This window comes from Parambassis ranga, chromosome 7, assembly GCF_900634625.1.
Source record: "Parambassis ranga chromosome 7, fParRan2.1, whole genome shotgun sequence".
Lineage (NCBI taxonomy): Eukaryota > Metazoa > Chordata > Actinopteri > Ambassidae > Parambassis > Parambassis ranga.
Window position 1 is genome coordinate 3,834,703 of NC_041028.1, and position 21,717 is coordinate 3,856,419.

Below are 21,717 nucleotides of genomic sequence, written 5' to 3' on the forward strand. Positions count from 1 at the left end.
ATAAAAAAAAAAACTTTAGGATAATATTAACTAAGTCACCCAGGAATGACTGTCAAACAACTTCAGAGGAGGAGAGTCGTATAATACGCACAAACTTAATTAGTTTGAACTAATCATAAAGCCTGCCAACCGTGACACTTTTTTTTTTTTTGTATTTTTATTATAAGAAGGCTCAGTATGTTTTAACAAAAGCGTCATTCAGGACCTGCAGCGTCTCTGAGAGAGAGAGAGAGAGAGAGAGAGAGAGAGAGAGAGAGAGAGAGAGAGAGAGAGAGAGAGAGAGAGAGAGAGAGAGGGGGGAGGTAAAAAAAACAAAAACACGGCTGGTGGCGCCAAGGTGAGGGGAGATGTGTTGTTTTTCATCCCGGAGCCTCTCTTGTCAGTCACCGCCTCACAGCCAATGGTAAGTTCGCCTCGGTCGGACCGACTCGCCGCTCGCTCGCTGCTCCGGTCCCTCCTCGTGCTGTCCTCGCCGTGCACGCGCGTGGTACCCACGGTCGTGAGGAGGAGGAGGATGTTGCGCGTGAAGGGGAAATGGCTGCCGAAAACAAGCCGGAAGGTAAGAGAAATATAATGGGATTAATTTTTACTAGTATAGACCGCGGTGTGCTTTTTTTTTTTTTTTGTAGAACAGCTGGAACTCTTGTGCGGGGGATGACACTAAGCATCGGGGCAAAGTGGAGACATTTTTGCGGCGGAAAACGGATCCGCTGTTTTCTCCCTTTTTCCCGAAGAGGCAGCTAAAACGTGGAGACATCACCTAGCCAGCTAATATTAGCTTGCATTCTCTAGCCAGATACTATTCCCATCGTATAGGCTCCACATTTTTAAAAAGCACGCCACGGGGGACAGATCAGTCAAATCAGTCAAAAAAAAAAATGCTGCTCGGTGCTGCTCGTCAAATGACGGAGCAATTCAAGTTGTTAAGAACAAGTTAATGACAACATGTCATTGGCATCATCGACTAACTTCTTGTGTTATTACCCAGCTTTTAGAAGCGGCTTGGTTGTTTTTTAGTTGAACTGTCAACGCGTCCCTCCGTCTGCAGGCGCTGTTTGCAGCTTAGATTATTAGATTATAGATTATTCTGTTTTAAAATATACAAGTTCGAGTTTTTTTTATTATTTTTTTTATTCCGTCTTAACGGAGGGGAACGTTCAGTTCAGTCCTTTGAAGCGCGACAGTCTCCTCTCAGTGAAAAGAGCCATAAGTGATGTATTCATGTATTTATTTGGACTATAATGTTTTCTAAATGCCACTTAATAGCCCACTACTTTGGCCTATATTTGGTTCGAGCATCACACACACGGTTGTAAATGCACTGCTCCGCTTGCATTGCCCTATCGCACTTGAAATGCCATCACACACACACACACACACACACACACACACACACACACACACACCAAGAAGGAAGCAGGGAGGATGGAGAGCAGCTTGCACATCACACTACTTTACACATAGGACCAAAAAAAAATGATGACTTTTCCACCCCCACCTTATCCACCATCAGCTGAACGTCACACACTTAATTGTTTGCTGCTTTTTTTTTAATAAGTGGGATATTTGATTGCATTTAGACAAGGCGAGTAATTTTTTGGGGTGAGTAATTAAAAAAGAAGATAAATACAGGATGTCTGAAGCGACTGTAGTTTACTGTTGACATCTGACAGATAAAAATAGACTTACATTGGACACTACGTGTTAACTTAATTATTATTGTTTAGTTTTGTCATATGCGCAACTTTTTAATAAGCAGACTGGAGTGTGACGGATCAATCATTCTTAAGATTTGATTGGTTTTATTTGGAATCTTATGTCACAGCAGAGGAGTAATCCTCGAGTTTAAAACTGGCTTCCAAAATGAAGAAAAACAAAAGATTTCTGCATAAATTGGGAGCTGTCTCCGAGCTCCTCGGTTCCAAATTAAACACACTTTGGTGTCAGTAACCTCAAACGGCAGCAGTTCCTTTTTTGATGTCAAAACACAGTAATGTTTCAAATTGTCTCTGTCCATATGAGGAGACACGATAAAAAACAGTGGGAATGTTTGGATGTCAGTGTGCCAAGCACACATGCTGAGTCCCACAAGGGGGTGGTATTGAGCTACACAAGCGCACTTTTGATGAGGGATCTGTCTGTGGCCATGACAAAAAAAAAAAAAAAAAAATGAAGACATCTGGTTTTGTGATAGTAATGACTTCACTGTGGTATATAGTCCTTAATGTATTCATCTACATGGCTGAAGTTAACAAATAGGCCTCTCCAAGACAGGGAGCTCTCACTGAAAACCCTGATTTGAAAGTCCCATTGCTGAGCCGGTCAAGTTATTTTCAGTGTTCCTGTGAGGCCGGTCAGTGGAAAAAGGAGGAGGAGGAGGAGGAGGAGAAAGGGGAGCGTATAGAGAGGAAGAGAGTGTTCTATACCTTTATGTAAATGTCGTCTCATGCTAGCCTAGTAAAGCTTCCACATAGAGCTGTCACGAATCCTGGCTCCTGCAGACATTTTCTTCACTTTTTGGCTCTTCATTAATGTAGTTTTTTTGCTGTTTTTTTATCTAGATGTTCACCTAACAGTGTTTCTTTAACCTTTTGTCCTTGTGGGCAGCACTAATCGCACTTTGGCAGGTCTTATGATGGCCCATCAGAGCTGAGGGTTGCGTCTTGTGTTAAAACCCAGGGGCCGTGACCCACTCGCACTCTGTGGTGTAATGTTTACATCCTGAGGTATTTCTCTCTAGCCTAACTGATTGTCCGGGCCCTTGGGGGTATTTTTTTTCCCCCCACTTCACGCTCATATAAAGCTCTGTGTGTCCCTTACTTTTAAGTACAAGCGCCTGTAGGGCACTGAAAGGACAGACTTGATATGTCTTACGCTGACACTTCTCTGGATAAAACTACAGCCAGAGGTCTTATGAAAACAGCAATGCAGGGTGTCATACACGTATTTCTACACAAGAGCCAAATGTGAGAAATAAAACAGGGAGATTTATAAAGAAAATTCAGTGTTAAATTTAAATGTTTACTCTCAGAAGTCATTTTTGTTGCAGCAGCATATTCACATCAATTTAAAAACATTAATGCAAATCAATGTTGAGGGGATAGTTTACTGTTACATAAAGCTCACACAGGTGTGTTTAACTGCATAAATCTCATGGAGTTTAGTGACAACAAAAACAAAGGTTGTTGAATCAGGCTCCTGCAGTCTCAGGTAGTCATATTTCTCTTTTATTTCGAGTGCAGTTGCAAAAGTTTCATGATGTTATTATTTCACTCAAAGTTCAGGGCGGCAGCAAAACATCAAGTAAGCACGCAGTCAGCCATTAACTTACAAAAGTGCTTGTGCAAGCAATGGTATAAATATTTCTCTGCTGTTTTGTAAAGAAGGATGAATTTAACCTCCTCATGATTTTGGACCACTTACTCCCACAGTTTTGTGTTGAATCATGAAGTGCTTCGTTTCTTTTCTTTCGTTCGTTTCTTTCCCTCCACAGCCTTTTAATTGAATCAGTGAGGTATGGATGGATGGGACACAGGTCCAGTCTGTGGTTGCTGAGACGTATCACTTCTAATGCCTGCGTGTAATAGACCTTTACTGACTGCTTTGCACAGCCTCCACTTATAGATTGTATTGATTTTTTTTTTCCTGTTTAGCATTGATACAATAAGAAGTGAGCCATATCCAAAGCAGGCCAGAGATGCCGTGACCCTAATTGCTGGTCTTTTTTTTTTTTTTTAGGGGGCCAACAATATTCAGTATAACGTAACTGCTTCGAATATACAACTGACACATATAGTGGGATTTATTAGGCTAGTTATGACGTTGTTGTTATTATTCCCTTCAGCTCGTGTGTGTGTGTGTTTTAAATGTATTTCAACATTCTGTGTAGTTTCTGTTGATATTGCTTGCATGGGGAGTCTGCAGAGTTATTGCGGGCTGGGAGAATGCTTCTTTTCCTCGATTTTTCTCTACTTTTCTCTTTGCCTCCTGAAGGACTGAAGAAAGTTCGTAATCCGGATCGAATGTACAGATCAGCAGTGTGTTATGCTGGCCATGGTCCACCTAAGAGTATCAGTGATGACACAGAGACGAACAGTAAGAGTCAGTTATTAATACTGCATTGCTGCTCCAAGAGGCCACTAGCTGGCCAATCTATTATTCATTCATCAATTCATTTATTTACTTCCTTGATTTCATCCGTCACCATGCCCCACCACACCACCACCCTCTCCTTCTTTTTATTCCCCTCCAACACAACACCTCCTCCGGCTGCTCTGTTGATTGAAGTGTCTGCTTTACGGGATCACGCTGTCAATAGCTGAAGTGTTGTCGTTAACTAAGAGTGATTGTTTCAGGTTGAGGCCAGGGGATCAGGACCTGAGCAGACCCTCAGAGAGAAAGCTTACACTTTGAGCCATCAATTATGGCCCTGTACTTGCCTTTTTTCTGCTTTTGTTAAACCTGCTTTTGATGGAGGGGGATCAACTCAAGTTAACAGTGTGACTTGAAAATGTGTATGGCCAAAAATGAATTTATATTTGCCTCTGCCTCCCTCTCATTAGATCTGTGCTTTATGAGAACAGTAGACCAGGGGTAAAACATAAAAAAAACAAAAAACAAAAGACAACACAACATCATAGCTGCAGCTTTTATGACTTGTAAAAACCAGCTTCTGTGGGGATTGCTTCAGTGCACTTACAAGTCTGCGCTCTAGTGCTATTTTCTGTCATGACCAAAACAAATCAGTCAGAAATATAGGCCAAAGTCTTGACTATTTATGGTGATTTTCATTTCATCCCTTTTTAGACAATGTGTCTGAATTTTAGCCTCTGTCTTTATCCATTGAACGTCCCTTGTAAAGCACATTGTTTCTCAGCAGAAAGGAGCCCCTTCACTGTTAATGAATACACCAGTCTCTTCACTGCTGGAAGTTGGGAGACTCTGTTGATCTAGACTAGAGACTGGGTAATTAAGTGTGCTCATGTATTGTCATTTCTAAATAGCAAGTCTGAAATCACCCCGAACCCCTAGTTAGACTGCACACTTGATATCTGTCACTGGGAAAGCTCTGCTGTATCAAACCTTTTTTTTTTGGTTTATTTTTTACCAGAGAATGTTTTGAGAGATTTAATAGCAGGGGAGTGCTTGAGCACATCTATGAAACAGGGACACAGACTGTAACAGGGACATTGTTGATAGACTTTTGCGTTACCCCCTCATGTGTGACAGCTGTGACTGACAATAAGTTTTGCCGGCCTTGCTATTTTCCCTCATGTTATTGCATGGTATTACAGTATCCTCCACCCATGTCAGACACTCTGTTTAATGCGTTCAGCCTGGAGGTTTTTTTTCCTCCGCCTACCAGGACACTGAGAATGTGGCAGAATACAGAAGCTCAAACAGGCAGGTAAACCATTGATCTGAGTAATCGCCTGAGTAATTGTGGGAGTAGTTATGATACAGAAAGAAGGGCTTTGTTTGTGTGCATGTGTAAGCAGACGGAGAAAGAGCGAGGGAGTGAAAGAGAGAGAGAGAGAGAGACCTCACCTCTGCTCTCCTTGAGATGGGATTTTTATGGATGGGTGAGCTTGGTGAGGGCCGAGAACACATAAAGAGTCATTTTCAGTTTGTTGCAGGCAGTTAACCATGTGTGCATGTTTGTTGAACTTCCAGTAATAGGCCCAGGCTTTTTCTTAGCTGTTTGACTTTTTGACAATCTTTCCTTATTATGCTGTTTCTATAGTGTGTCCAGTGTGTGTGTAGCCTTTGAAGGGAATGTAAACAGTGAAATTGTAAACAATGGAAGCTGCCATATAATGCACATGTTGCATATAAGCAAGTGTTTCCAGTTAGAATACAGATCTCTCACTTTTATAACAGCTGTAGAAGCCATGTTATGTTCTCTTTATATCAGTTTTCATAGAGAAGTTCACTTTCTTTGCGCTTGTGGGCGGTTAGTAATTTCACTGTATGTAAGAGTGTTATCGAACAGGCTATGGGCCAAATGATAAAGATAATTGGATCCCAGTCCTACAATAACACACGGCTATTTTAAGTCTATGTACTCCTCTCCGTGTCCCTGTCAAGAGCCATCAGGCTGTAGGGAGACCGCCCCCCCCCCCCTCCCCCTGGACGATAGCCATCATTGTCTTAAGTGCTAGGGAAATTTGACACTGCTTGAATCATCCTGTGTTGTTGTAAAGTTCAGTTCAGGAGCTCCCACAAGTGCCAGACTATAGAACATGGTCTAATCGAGTTTTCTGTTCACTAGTGGCTGAACACCACCAGTCCTTCATGTGCCTGTGGTTTTAAATCAATGATATATATATATATATATAGTCAAAATCAATGTAAATGAAATAGCAGTTTACAATTTTACCCATTTATACCCTCCTATAGGAAGGACATGAAGTTTTCTCTCACTGATTTAGTGGGGAAAATACTGTATGTGCATGTATTGGTACTGGATATTGATCATAATGACAATATGGGCCAACACTGGCTAACCTGCCCATACCAATACATCTGTGATGGAAATATCAGCTGATCAATATCATATCTTTTTAAAAAATACATTGAGTTAAAACATAATGGGGATTTAATCTTAATAGTTTGTGACATTAGCCATTCACAGATTAGCTGATTCACAAGAAAGTGTTTGAGGTAAATATGCCATCGCAGCAGCTGCCATTGCCGTAGGTTAAACCCCCTCCTTACCTCTCCTCATCATTCTTTCACATCTCAGGACCCGATTGATTGCTTTTAGTTGACAGCATGCCATCAGTTGACCACTTCCCCTTGGCTATCTGAGTTCATCTCTGCTTCACATTCAGCTGCATTTTTTTTTGCTTCCTGTTACAGTTTAACCCTTGTTTACCTAGCTGAGGTTCAATAGATCAATAGATATGCTCACTGCATGATGCATCCTTCACAGTTATTTCTCATCTTTTGATAGATTATATATATTTTTATATACCAATTTGTCTGCTGTAGAAACTGCTTGTGAGTAGGCTTTGTGATATTATTCTTTGCACGCAGACATTCTTATTATTACTGTATTCTGTCTAATGCTATAGACCTATGCCTTTATGTTTCCAGTGTGCATGCATGTTTTGTTTTGTACTCACTGAAAGATGAAGGCTTTATATTATTCTTTCAGGTCCTCTGCTATGGATGCAAGCACAACGATTCAAATAATAATAATAAGTGTTTCTGTCCTTCTTAGTCTGTCCATATAAATGATTTCCTCTTCAAAGTAAGCTATTGGAACAAACATTGTTAGTTCCAAGGGGAGTAATAAGTGAGAGCATCACTAAGTGCTTATTCTATCTTGTCTGAGTTCTCTTCGGTTCAAATCACCATAATGAGAAATATGTAGGAGATTGTTGCTGGATGTTTAAGTGATACCCATGTGAACATAGGTAGAATTTGGATGTGAGGCCTTGCGTGGGTTGGTGTGTTTTTTATGTTCCACATACCATCAATAACTTGTTGCTTGGATACAGTTTGTTTGTAGCAGATGCAGGAGCATATTTCTGCTTCTGGTAGCTTGACATTTTGTCACCCCAGTTGATGAAATATGTCTGAGCTAAGCTCATTTGGCTAACCAGGCTAATTTTGGAGCTAAACTCTTAGGGGCAATTTTTGGGACCAGCCCAGTGGATGGCTGTCATCCAGTGTAATGATAACAGACATTGCCATGGGCCTAATTCAGTTTCACAGCACTTCTTACTGGACCGAGATCAGAGCCAAATGTTTATCCACAGGATTGTTCGTTATTCTGTGATGCACCTCCCACATGTTTTCAGGTATAACTACTAACAGTTACACTGCTCGTCACATCCCTAAGCCATATTAGCCACTGAACTGTTGTGGAAAATGTTTGCATTCAAACTGTTACTTTGGATATGTGCCGCCAGCAGCGATTTGTTGAATGATCTATAGCCAAAACATTAGCTTGCAATTTCTCCACAATGTGGGCACAGATTAAAAAGAAAAACTGTCACTCCCAGAGCGCTCCGAGACAGAGACGGAAGAGAGAGGGTTTTGCGTTCAGGGCTCAGATATTGATTAAAGATTTGTTTTTGTCAGCCTTTCCAGTCTCATGACCCTCGCTCTCATCTCTAGGGTGGGGCTGGAGCGAGCTAGCATGACAGATACCCTTAAATTTGGCCCAAGTGTTTGCTTAGCAGCCAGGATCAGTGATAATCCAAACATCAGCACAGAAAAATATATATCTTTATACCTGTTCGGCTGGGAGTGATGTGAATTATGAATCCGCGACTGTTCAACACACACATGGCCTATGATGGCAACATGAAAGCTGCAGACCTCTACTCTCTGCATTGGAAAAACATTCCTCTCCTTGTTTAGCCTTTTGTATGTGAGCTCGCTCATCAAGACCTAGAATGTAATTGGCTCCAGTGTGCCAGCTCAGCTCAGCACATCCTCTCATGTAACAAGCTCTTGTATCAGCCTGTCTTGCACTTTAGTGTTTTACAACCAAATAGTAGTTTTCTGTGTATCCCTCTCTTGGCTAATGTACACGCAGTCATTAAGCCTGCTGTTTAGACTGCAAAATAAATATTAAACCTTACAGGGGAGTCCACAGGAAATGCAAAGAAGCAGAGTTGTTTTCAGACTTTGATCAGCTTCTAAGGAAAAAAAGCTGCATTTACATTTTAAAGCCAAATTTCTGAGGGTAATTTGTTGTTTATCCATTGATCAAATCACACAATTTGATTCGGAAGAGCTTGTCTATATTCCGTAAACTTATTCCAAATTTGGCATCAAGCTTATTTCCCCTTGGGGCTGTTTACAGCTGATGCTCAAACTACAGTATGTGGATTTCCATCCCACAGTGGACGGATCTGTAATTAGTAAGCGATACTTTGCCGGAACATTCACAGTACTTCCTTCATATCGGTGGAAAAGCCTTGTAGAAAGAACCAAAGACATCCAGCAGCTCAAATAATATTAGTGTGGATAAATAGCAGCTGAAAGAACAAAACAATTCAGAGTTATGAGAGTGCAACACAGTAGAAAGGAAACCTCACTCATCTTGAGTTCACTTTTGTGTACTTGGAGCGGCTTGCGAGAAATGTAGTGTAAAAACAAGGCCTCTTTCAAGTTAGACAAGGACTCCCAGATTAGAGAAGGCCGACACTGAACATCTGAAGTGCCACATCTGAAACACATGGTTTATTTAACAGCAAAAACATGACAGCCTGAAATAGTCATCCATATCTGTGAAAGATAAAATCGGCCACTGTGTTTAATCTGAGGTTAAATTACTACAAGGCCTTTGTTTTTTTTTGTAATAGACTGTACACCTGTTTTTTCTTTGCACAGTTTTAGGTTAACTTAACTGCAAATTAAAGGGACCGTTTACCCTTAAATCATATTTTATTCATCATGTTTTATTTTTTCTGGGATTTAGTGCCATCTAGATGCAATATATTGGAGAGAAAGAAGAAATGTCTACAGGCAATAGGTCCAAATCTCTGCAGCTCAATCACATCTAGATAAATAAAACCCCACTGTATTCCACTGGGCAAACATTTTGTTGGATTGCTTTATTTAAATCTTTATCAAATACAGTAAGAAGAGTAAAAATACAGTAACAAAGCACAAGTGTCTGTCCTTTACACTGCTGGCGCTGATTTAGGCATAGAGAGCCTAATTTATTGGCTTTACAATTAAAACAAGTGCCAATAAGTACAGGTGAAATCAGAGAGAGATTTAAAAACCTGGATTTGAGTGAATGCCACCATTCACCCCCTTTCTTTCCACTTTGGCAAACACCCTTTCTGTCATTTATGTATGAGGATGTGGTTATTTATCTTCATTTGTACTTCTTGGAACAGCACAGTATTTATGTACTATTAGATATTTGGTTGCGTATCCTTTGCCTCTCTCTGAATTCCATGATCCGCAGTCATCAAAAGATATTTGGCATGTTTCTTGGCGACACTGCCAGCCAGGCCTGTACTGCAGCCACACTCATTTCTTGCTGTTTGCTTGTTTTGGGGGGCTTTTCGCCTTCAGTCTGGTCTTCAGCAAGTGGAACACATGCTCAGTTGGATGGAGGTCAGCCTACTGACGTTGGCTAGTCAGGAACATTGCACAGAATATCACATTCTGAGAGTCAGCGCTTTAAAACCCACAGTATTTGTTTCATATCAGCTGCAATGTGCTGGGGAAAGTACTTCAGTGACACCTTATGCGTAGATTTAATATAAACTACAAGAGATTAAAATGTTAAAAAATGCTGCATACAGCTTCCCTCTTTGTCTTCTCCCAGTCAGTATGTTTACATGTCCGCATTAGTAATCTAATCATACCCCACTTTTGGTGCTAACCTGATTTCAGAGGCATCCGTGTAAGGTTAAGGATTAAGAGAAACCCAGTTAACACCTTGTTAGTCCTGCAGGGTTTATAAGTCTGTTGCTTTGCTGCTTGGGGGGTTGTTAGCTGACAAATACAAGACTGGCATTTCAAAATAAAATGCAGTTCTGTTGCAGTTGTGTCACCTTTTCGTGCTCACAGTGCTGACTAAATTGAGATACATTTTGCATAATTCAGGGGTCAGCGGCAGAGGCGTGTAACATCAAAAGTACTTGAACATGTTGTGCAGTGACCAGTGTAATTTTAAGTTTATTGAATGAATGATTAAAGTGGGAGATTTTAGTGCATTGGTGAATATCCTCTTTTTGCTGTTCTCATCCCAAATATTTTAGCCTGCTGGCAGATTGAGCAGACATATCCTCCTACAGTAGATTCATATCTAAACTCTCTCGGTGAGAAAATCCTCCACATACTTGAGACTGGTGGTGGTGATGATGGTGACATAGGAGGGTGTGCCAGAGGGTAGAATTAAATCCCGAATAATCTGTGCAGAGACTGGCTTCCCATATGTATCCGCTACTGCTGCTACTACTGTCAGTCAATTGCAGATCATTAGCACATGTTGTAGCGTAGAAGACCCGGTGCGTGAAGTATCTAAGTGGGTCAATCCACGATTTTTATTACACATAAAAACAGCTTCCCTTTTGGTACCTCTGTGATCACTGAGTTGCAGTGTGTGAAACCGCTCCAGTGTTACAAAGAAGCAGCTGCTGTATGTGATTCTTAATTGGGCGAGGCAAGTGATTACAGATACCTGTGCAGCTCATATAAAATCTACATGTAGAATTATAGGTACAGATGGATAAAGCAGATACTACAGAACTACCCTTGGGAGTGATGACGTTCTGCTTTATGCATACTCATCTCTGTGAATCAGCTGGGGGATGTTTCTGGGGACTAGCAGCACTCTTTCTGTGCAATACAAGAACACACAAACTCTTGGTATACCCTCATAATGAAGTGCACTACTGGATTATTATTTGTATTGGCTTTATAGTGGTATTTTGCTTTGGTTGAACTTTTTCTCTCTCTTTTTTTTTTCTACAGTCTGATATCAGCTACCCCAGGGATCCATAGTCAGCATTCATATTCAGGATTTTTCTCCCCCCTGTCTCTCCCCTCCTTTACTTTCCCCAAACCTACAGTTATATAAATGAAAAAAAATGTTGCTCAGTCTATGATATTTGTTGTTTTTTTGTAATTCATTTCCAAACTACATATTGCATTATATATAAATGTGGTATTTTGCATTACCTTTAGTGAATTTATTTACATTCAATTTGCACACATTAAAATTGAATAATAGATTCGTTTTCACGCAATGAAACATTACCTGGATTAACTAACTCCACACTCAAGATTTTTTGCAGTGCTACAGTCTCTAAATGCATTAGAAGTGTGGTAGTGTGAAAAAGATTAAAAGCTTATAGTCTGTGTAAACAAAGAGCAGGAACAATATAAAGTTAAGATTTAAGAATAAACTTTTATTTATGGCTTCGTGTTGCTTGATAATACTCATTGACAACCTGATGGAAAAAACTCCCTTCCAGACTCTCTAACATCATGGTTTTGTCTGCAATGGGAAAAGGTGTAGTCGCACCTGGGTCAAATGATTCTGCAGTAGTCACTTGAATTTATCGGCTCCTGACGGCACCGATGTAAACATGACATTCAAGTGAAAATGCTGCAATAACGTTTGTCCCCAGCACACCTCTGTGCGTAACTAACTTCTGTGCCTCTTAGGCATCTAAGACATCTGCCTCTGTTCAGCAACACTCATATCATTCAGCCTGCAAATTTTATTATAAGGGACTGAAGTAAGAGAAATGTCAACCATTACCATGTGGGTCCCCAGGTTCAAGATGTTTAAAGTGACAAACCAGGATAAAAAGAAAACAGAAGAAACACACAGAGTCATGAGAAATAAGTTCAAAAACTCACATAAAGATGCTAAATTCTATTAAAAAAAAAGAACAAAAATCTCAATTCACTCTAATTTAATGAACATTATTTAACCCCAGTGAAAGCCCCCTTGCAAAAAGCTAAACATTTCATAGCTGTGATAAATATAAATACTGTAGCTTTGACCAGCATTTTGTCCAATTTTAAAGTCTTACTGTTGACAATCCCTGCTTTTATTTTTAAACTGATTGTCCTCATGCAGAAGATGCTTTTTTTTGTAGTGATATTTGTTTATATTTGAACCATCTGCACATCTAAAGCAATTAAAAGCATCCATGCAAGAGTGTGTCTTTAGACTCCAGTTTTATAATGCTTGTGGACCGATTGTGAAACGTGAATTGTAGATTGAACAACATACATTATGATATAAGCATCAGGCCTGGTACTTGTAATTATTTCCCTGAATAATATATCGCATTCTTTTGTACGACACACACACACACACACATATTCCGATACTAAATCTCCGTACACTATAAAATCACTCAAGGGTGTTTATTGTGTCTAAATAATGAATAGACACAGCCTTTACAAGTTGACTGTGAAAAATTTCGAGCCAAGTCCCCTGATAGAGAGCATTTCACAGTAAAATCATTTATAAAATGTATGCAGAGCTCTATTTTTAAATTAATTTTCTAATTCAGTAGGGGATAGTTATTTTACAGTCAGCATTTTGCTGCAGAGACACTGATGGACTGATAAGGAGGGAGATGGGCATGTCAGTGAGGTATGAAGCCTGTATTAAATATTCTTTTTTTTTTCCCATCTCTTGCTCTTGTTGTAGATGAACATGGACATTTGAAAATATACCTGCCCAAGAAGCTGCTTGAATGTCTACCAAAATGCACCTCGCTGCCAAAGGAGAGACACCGGTGGAACACTAATGAGGTAAGAACGTCACTCCTTATTGTACCTCCTTCTACTAAATACATCTCTTTTACGAAGATGCCCATCCATAAGATGTGCTGTTCTTTCAGACAGATTCATAAGTCTCTTCTAAACAACACAACATTCATTTGCGAGGTTTCCCCCCAGGCCAACAAACCGACCTTACTCCTCACTGTGTGCATGTTAAAATATCTCGTATTAAAACAGTGAGCTTGTTAAATCCTGTATTCCCTTCTTCAGATAACAGCTATTGCCCAATTCATCAAGACTATTTCAAAGTGCATGAAGGGTTTGATAGGATTTATTATTTTTCATATTTATTATTTATTACATTTAAAGTGCACCTTCAGACACATTTCGCAGTGCATCACCTTTGCAATCTTTCTAAGTGAAATGATTTTAAAATTGATTGCCTTTTATTGACCTACAGCTTTCTTTTTAGCTGCATCACAAAATCCCTCCTTAACATAGATAATTCACTGCTATCCTTGCTCTGCATGGATAGCCTGACCTTTAATTGTGATACTCTGTGGTGGAATATAAAGTAACAAACACAGACAGAACCTTCTCAGTCTATTCTCATGTTTAAATAGAGACAATTGTTAAATGTCTCCAAGCTTGTGTTTTGTGTTTGCTAGATTCAGCAGCACTCATTCTGCAGGAAGCCCCGTTTGGCATAAATCGAAGGTTAATGCCGATAGCACGTTGAGTGTTATTCACAAAACTTTAAGCATTACGAGGCACTGCTGGTGTGAACATAAATGGTGTTTAGCAGGGGTAGAGTGAAAGCTCAAGGTGCTGGCGTTCATTGTTTGCATCAAATTTGGGAAGGATAACATACCACTTTACATTTTCTTTACGGCAGAAATGTTTTGCTTGTGTAAGCTGGCCTTTCTGTTTTCTATAGCATCAGTCGATTCATTGAAACCTCTCAGTTTATCCTCTTTAACTTTGTCTCTTTACGGGGAAAATTGTGAAAAACAATAGGTGTAGCACCATTGACAGTAAAAACTATGGACAGAGCTTCCGTGACGTCATCCGTTTGTTTCTGAAGAGCCGTTCTGAGGCTGGGTGGGAGGTTCCAGGACGTTGATGACCGCCGCCATGCTGGCAGCGTCACGTCCGCCAAAACTCCAAATATGGACAAAAAGGGGGAGCACGAGTGGGGTTTAGGGGGGCGGGCGATCGTGGAAGCAGGAAACTCACGTTGTGATACGTCAACTGTCTGTCACTCAAGCGGCAACGCCCATAATTATGCGTAATTTTAAGTCCGAATACAATTGAAACGAGTGAGTTGTAAAAAAATTCACCCCCCCTACAATTGACACTAGAAGAGAACCTATCATCTGAGACCAGAGTGGTTTTTTTGTACCAGGCTGTAAACATGTTTTTTTCTGCTGTGAAGTCGGCCATTTTAACATGGGAGTCTATGGGAAATTACTCGCTTTTGGAGCCAGCCCCCAGTGGTTGCGGCGTGAATTACAAGTTTTGACACTTCCGCATGGGCTTTTGCCGCTTGTGTAGTACCTGTCTCTGGAAAGGTGTGTGTGTTGTCTGCGGTGTTCATTGTTATGTTTAGAGTTGTAATTGACTAACCTGTCCGTTAACATGATTGAAAGTATAAGGTCAACATGCTGAAATGACTCGTCTTGTGGCAAAGTCGTACTATGAGAAGTTATGGTTTACACTAGAGTGAAAGGGAAGGAACAGGATACGTAGTTGGTCTTGTTTTAAATATATTCCTCCAACACTGTAGCATCATATGTAAGAGACATAAATCCATTTAATCATTTATTTATTTATCTATATATCTGGTGTTTTGTCTAATAATAAAACATAACAAACATCCAAGAATATTATTTTTACAAGCCCTTACTACCAATTATTCATATAGAAACTGATCGTGCCCTTGAATTATTTCAAAGCGTACACCAAAGTATTCTCAAGTCTTGCCTCAGAACTCGTTTGTCAGCCCGCGCTGTCTCTCTCTCTCTCTCTCTCTCTCTCCAGAGACAGGTTGATGAATTTATCGCTTTCATTTCCACTATTGATAGATGAAAAACTGGTTCTTCTTTAAAGGGAATAACGGGTTGTAATTAGACCTAAACACACTCCATGACAAATCTTAAAACCAATATGCAAAAATCAACCATCCATGCTTCTGATTAACAAATTGTGACCATATAAATATAGTCATCTGCCGTGATGAAAGTTAATTGAGTGAAAAACAACCAGATGATAAGGCAGCAGACAGGCTCGTTTCTAAGAAACAGGATATTCAAAAAGACAATCTGTCAGTGACAAACAGTTAAATATTATTTTACACAGATTTTTGGTCGTCTGTATATTTTGGAAAAATAACTGAGGGGATTAACTTCTCTTGTGGAAGCAGACAAAATTAAAGTGCTGAATAAAACTGTAAGAAATGTTCCACGTCACTTGCAGACTCCATTTAAGTCATATCTTTGCTCAGAAGCGCTGCTTAAGCTATATATAATATATAATAAAAAAAAGTATAATGCCTGTGTGTTTCTAATTGGCTGATGTTGTAACTTGTTTGCCCCGTTTGACCTGCATTGTGCTGCAAGCAGTCTAAATTAATTAACATGGCTGTGAAATTGATCTCAAAATGTAAGTCTAAGCATTTGCTCGGGAATGCTGTCGGCCACAGTTGTTAGCATGTCTTGTCATTTATTACCAAATTAAATCATAACAGACAGTATTAAAAAAATAGAATAAGCAGACCGTGTTGTGTTTCTGGGCTGCAGATTCTATACTATGCCTGATTGGTAGGCTGATAGGAAATCTGGGGAAACATGTATCTTGGTGATGTCGTGTGCATGTCAATAGTGTTTTCCAGGTCTGAAGAGAGCAGGCCAACCTTTCCTGAAATCAAGGACGTTTCCTTCTTTGTGCAGACCATGCAAATCAGAGTTTGTGCCACATTGGTGGCAGACAGGCAGGAGCGGAGGGGATCAGAGAGGCTCTTGTCGGTGCAATTGTGTGACTCTTAGTGAAAGTGACACCTCATCAATTCTGTGCATATTTCTGGCACCAGCTCGGCATGCTTAATGCACTAATTTCCCACTTTTAAGGAATCTGAGTAGTCTGGAAGGTTGGCTGCTAATGCTCATTTGGGCAATTATTGTATGACATATAGGCTACCATAGTTATTTGTCTTCCATGGCACTATTATGGCTACTTCATGTTTAAAAACTATAGTTATTAATAGGGTGGTTAAAGATGCTGTCTCTAGCAGATTTATTGGAGGTCCACACATTCATTGAACTGTGTGAAATGTTTAAAACTGCAATAATAAATCATTTAATCCATTGGCAAAAATTAATTAGGAGCTGTTGTGATTGTTGGTTAATTGTGTAAGTCATTTGTCAAACAAAAACTACCTCCAATTTCAAAATATTTGACTTTTCCATGTTTTCAGTTAATTAACTGGATCTTTTCATTATTTTTAATTGATGCCATTTTGAATTGGAGCAAACAATCAACCAAGAAAATAATCTGCAGGATTATTGGGGGTTTTCTCCCAAATTATACTTGAGTACAAGTGTATGAGTATAAAAGATCAAGACTTAATTTTGTATTTTTTTGTTTTGGAAGACTTCTGTCTGGAAGGAGGTTGAGTTTGGGGGTGGCTGTGGCATTGCCGGTGAGGTGAAGTGAAGCTAATGCAGAGAGCTATTCATTTTCATCATTCTCATGATTCCCCAGTGTAGTTTCATGAGAAGAAGGTGTGCAGGAATACATTTCAAGCATTTGCTGGAAAATTAGATAAACCTAGCAAAATTCAAGGGAGAAGATGGGAGTTTAGAAGGTTGAATGGTACTCTCGTCAGTGAATCACGAGTAGCGTGCAAGATACGGATATGCTATCAGCCTTCAAATTATCAATGAGGGGAGAAGTACCTGACTGGAAAAAAACAGAGTTTTACTGAAAGGAATACAAAAGGAGGTCATGAATTAAAATGACTTTTTTTTTCTGTTGCAATAATCAGTGACATTTCTGTGATTTCTTATCTGTCAACACCAGGCGAGATGATAGCAGACTTTACAGTGAGCAAATTTGCAGAGGAAAATGGAAATAATTCCAAGGAGTCTGTGTTTACCTTGTTTGTGTCGCCGCTCTTTCGCCCATTGATGTCACTGTGCTTCACAGGTTAGACGCATGGAAACAAACCTTTACAGAATTCCTCTTGGGTCTGGAGCCAACTGCTATTGTCCGCTCGCTGCTCTGGCACGATGACCTCTATTTTGCTAGACAGAGATTAGAATCTTTTTTGTTTTTTTTTTTAAAAAAAGGACATCTCACACAGGAAGGGCTTTAGGCTTATATCCCTTTCAAGATCAAACAGAGTCAGCCTGATGTTTGCTTATGCTGGCATGAAGGTTGCAGGACTAAAGATGTGCTGGAGAATTGCAATTTTTACCCGAGATGTTTTCAACATGGACTTCTTGCTCTGTGGTTCACTTCAGACTTCTGATTCAGGCTGTGTACTATTATGGGATTTAAAGCATGTGTGTCATCCGTTGGGAATCTAACAGTCAAAGAAAGGAGCTGATTGTATTTAGGCTGGACTTTTCTGCTTTACAGCTTGACTTTTCCCCTTAACTGTGTACTTCTGCTGCAGCTCTTGTTGGGCTGAATGACAGCATTTATGACTTGGCTACTTGAGTCCCGAGGACAGGAGTGAGTCACATTTTCTGTATCGCAACATGTTGGATTAAACCCCTTGGTGTTAGCCTCCTTGTACACATAAACCTCGCAAAGTTTTAACAAGTGGTTGGAGTGTGACATTATAAAGCATTGACAAACAGAGAAAATTTGCCAATTGTGAAGTGGGTTATAGTCAGTCAGTGTTAAAAAAGCAGAGGCAGGGGAGAACAGCATGAAGCCTTGGTTGAGGGAGGACACAGGGCCTAAGCTGGTGTGACACCCTCAGCCTTTAATGAACGCCACAACGCTCTGAGTACTGTGAGCTCCCACTCAGCTTAGAGGGGACTGCTTCTGAACTGGTGCTGAACCAAAACAGACAAGAGAGCATCAGCTCAGGCCTCCACCGGCCTGCTACACATTTAATGCCCCTGTCGTCAGGAATAATCCTCTCTGCCTCACGCCGCTGCCAGCAGCAGCAGCACAGCATGGTGCCTACATGCAATATGCAGCTGCTCAGGACAGAGCAGGAGAACCAGAAGAAACACTTAGTGGACTCCACCGGGCAGCGGGTGGAACAAGCAAGCAAGGGGAAGCAGCAATCAGAAACCACAACAAATGAAATTAATGGCCATATCGGGTAGACAGTCAGTTACACTGCAAGATAGGTGCAATAATGACCAGCACAATTGGATGCTGTGTGGTGTAATCATTCACTCCTTATCTCTGACTAAAACATAATTTCTGTTAACCCACTCCATGCCACTGTGGTATCTCAGATCCTGCTGCTCTGATTTTACACAATACACCTGTGTGAATACAATTACAGAGAAGAAAGGAATTTATCTGTCCTGGTTCGCAAAAATATTTTAACAACGACATACCACAAGATTGTCTCTTGCATTTCAGTGGCTAGGTCATCTTTAGCTATTAAACTGTCTGTTTACTGTGGTATCTCCTTGAAAAACACTTTTCTAGTACGCCCACGTGTTCATATGTTTCCTAGTTTGACATTATTTCCCAATAGCAAGAGTTTTTAATATGTGTGTGTGTGTGTGTGTCCAGTTCATGGCCAGATTTGAAATTTGGCTTTGAAAAATTCTAATTACCCCCAATGCCTACAAATAGTCGAGCATGTCACGGCGCTGCCATTTTCTTAATATATACGTCCTTTACGCCACCTTGTTCTCAGACTTGTTGTGTTGCTTGCAGCAAGTATTTAATCCAGGAAACTTGTTCGTTCATGTGACCACCCTGAGTAAATGTTACAAGTCCATCTGAAGCAACACAATCTGTTTTTTCATGTAGTTGAGCACAAAGCATCGCAATCTCTCACTGACATTTCCTTGGTTTCTCTAAGGTTTAACAAGCCTAATGTTTCCTAAATATAGAAACATTTCTTCTGAGATTTGTGGAGGCACTCTTTACTCCAGGCTAAGTAAAGTACCTCCACTGCTGTGGGAAACCTGTGTGCACCCACTTCTTATTTTGTGTTATTAAATAGACAGACCTCAAGTTACATTGTGTATGCCTGTATTTATTTATAGCACTGTATTCAACACCAGCTCTGCCTTTACAAACAAAGCAAATTAGATTTTGTGCAGAGTGTAGTGCAAGTCTCAGACTTTTAGTGCAAAAGCTAGAGCGTACCCTTTAGAATATCCTGACCTCATTAAGACACTGGGTGGATATAAAAGCTTTCTCCTATGGATTAGAATGGCTTGTATCAGAGAGCTCTGGTCAAATTACTAGGTATTTGATACATTTCTGTCATTACACTGCTAAATCTCAGCTGTCAGTGTAGTTTTTTTTTATGGACATTCAGCTAATCGAACACAAGGTCTTGCTTGATTAAATGTTTATCTTCATTTGAGCTCCTTGCCATGCAAGGCTTTCTCTGCAGAGAGTAATTAAAATGACTCCCACCAATTGCAAATGTTTACTGAAATGTTCATTAGCTTCTCTGGGGCAATCAGTGGAAATTAAAGGTCATGTTTGTCCATCTTACTGTTTGTATTTTTTCCCTATATTTCCTGCAACATGTTTTTTCCATTAGCAGGTACTGAGAACATGTCTGTGAATCGACAGGGAGCGGCTGAGAATGTGTGAGAATCTTTTTAAACCAAGGTTCAGGTTTTTATTTATATCAGCTCTTTATTGAACCACTCAGTTGAGGTTTAGATGGCAAAGTGCCTGCACAATTTATTTGGGCAGCTCGGGGAACACCGTTATTCAGCCACAGTGTTGCCGTATGTCAACTTTTCACTATTTCTTTTCAAAGTGTTTTTAATAGGAACACCCGGGCTAATTTATGTCAATGTGTTGAGTTTGCTTGGAATGATCATATACTTTTATCTGCTGTAGCTTCGACTCAATTACAGTTGACTGAATAATATATGTCTTGGTGCTTTTTTTTTGCTCTTGAAAAGTAGAAGACAGGAATATAAGGGATTGGTATAGTTTCTTTGGATGGCTGACTTCATAGTAACTTCCTGTGAGCTTGATAGCTTTACTGATTGGTAGTGTTGTGGCGTACTGTGAAGTGTCAATTGCGAGGCTACGGTGTGGTGAGGCAGTTGTAATAGGAACCCACCAGTCAGGTCATTCAGAGGGGTCTTGCATGCTACAGGAACCCTTTGCTTTTTCCTCTGGATGTGCACATCAAGGTAGGGGTCCTCAGTATCCTCTGAAGACAGGGGTATCCACTCAAAATTGCATGACCTCTATTGTAGCAGATACAGGTCACTCCACCTCCTGTGGGAAGCCTCTAAATTGAACCCAGCTTGTGTCTTCGATTTCTTTCCATCTCTCCCTACCTCTGGTTTCTCTCTTTTACTCTTATCTTCTGTCTCTTTCCCTTTTCCCTCATGTGTTCACTGAGCTGCAAAGCTATTCAGGTATAGACGGAAAGATTCCTACCTTTCTCTCTCTCTCTCTCTCTCTCTCTCTCTCTCTCTGAATTGCTGGGTCAGGATTTTTCTGTGCAGAACCATTTTGTAATGGAGTTTAACTTTATTTACTAGATAAAGGAAAATGAGTTCTCCATTTGATGTGCACATCTATGCTTCAATAAACTGTTATATTGTTCTATATACAGTAGATGTTCACATGAGTGAGTACCTGCCTGCCAGCCGTGAATGGCAAGAGTATTATAATATTCAGACTCATGATCCTCTCCAAAGTATCTAATCTTGAAACTTTTAAGTGCACACATGATATGTTTTTTTTTTTATTGGGTGTATATGGTTTTCCACTGGTTGTCACAAGATCATTCTATATGATGGTAATTCTTACACATAATAGGCTTTTTCTTTTAGGATCTAGAATTTCTAATTGCTAAAAGAAACTGTTTTTATCATTAGAATAAACTCCATCCACATCACACGTAATATGAAAACAATATAATTTCCCTGATTTCTTTTCCAATATTTTCAGGAGCAATTAACTGATATGAAATTAACCGCAACCACACTCTAATAATTTAAATAGAGGGAAAATTGCAGCAAATTGGCCAAAATGGAAATTAAGAAAAAAAAAAACAAAAAAAAGCTTGAAGGAAAAGCTGCTGCTCAGAGAGAGGAGGTACATCAGAGGGAATGTATAATAAAAGGGACATTTAGAAACACATTGACAAGAGCAGACAAATAAGATGCATGGAGAGAGACGGCAAACAAAATGAATGCCAGTTTTACTCTCGCCATTTGTACCCTGTGGAATACAAAAAAGTGGTTTTACATCCCGTCAGAAGTGTGTCAGGAGATTGCTTCGTACAAGGAGGCTGCTATTACTCTA

At 40.0% G+C, this 21,717-nt stretch overlaps 1 protein-coding gene across 3 annotated transcripts in view; it reads left to right on the forward strand.

Moving 5' to 3' along the window:
* Positions 1-534: 534 nt before the first annotated feature.
* camta1a (calmodulin binding transcription activator 1a) overlaps positions 535-21,717 on the forward strand; it is a 253,255-nt gene continuing 232,072 nt past the window's right edge. For all 3 annotated transcript variants that reach the window (XM_028409713.1, XM_028409712.1, XM_028409714.1), the window contains exons 1-3: positions 535-559; positions 3,994-4,095; positions 13,154-13,257. In XM_028409713.1, the coding sequence (XP_028265514.1) occupies positions 535-559; positions 3,994-4,095; positions 13,154-13,257 (231 nt within the window). The remainder of the gene's footprint in view (positions 560-3,993; positions 4,096-13,153; positions 13,258-21,717) is intronic.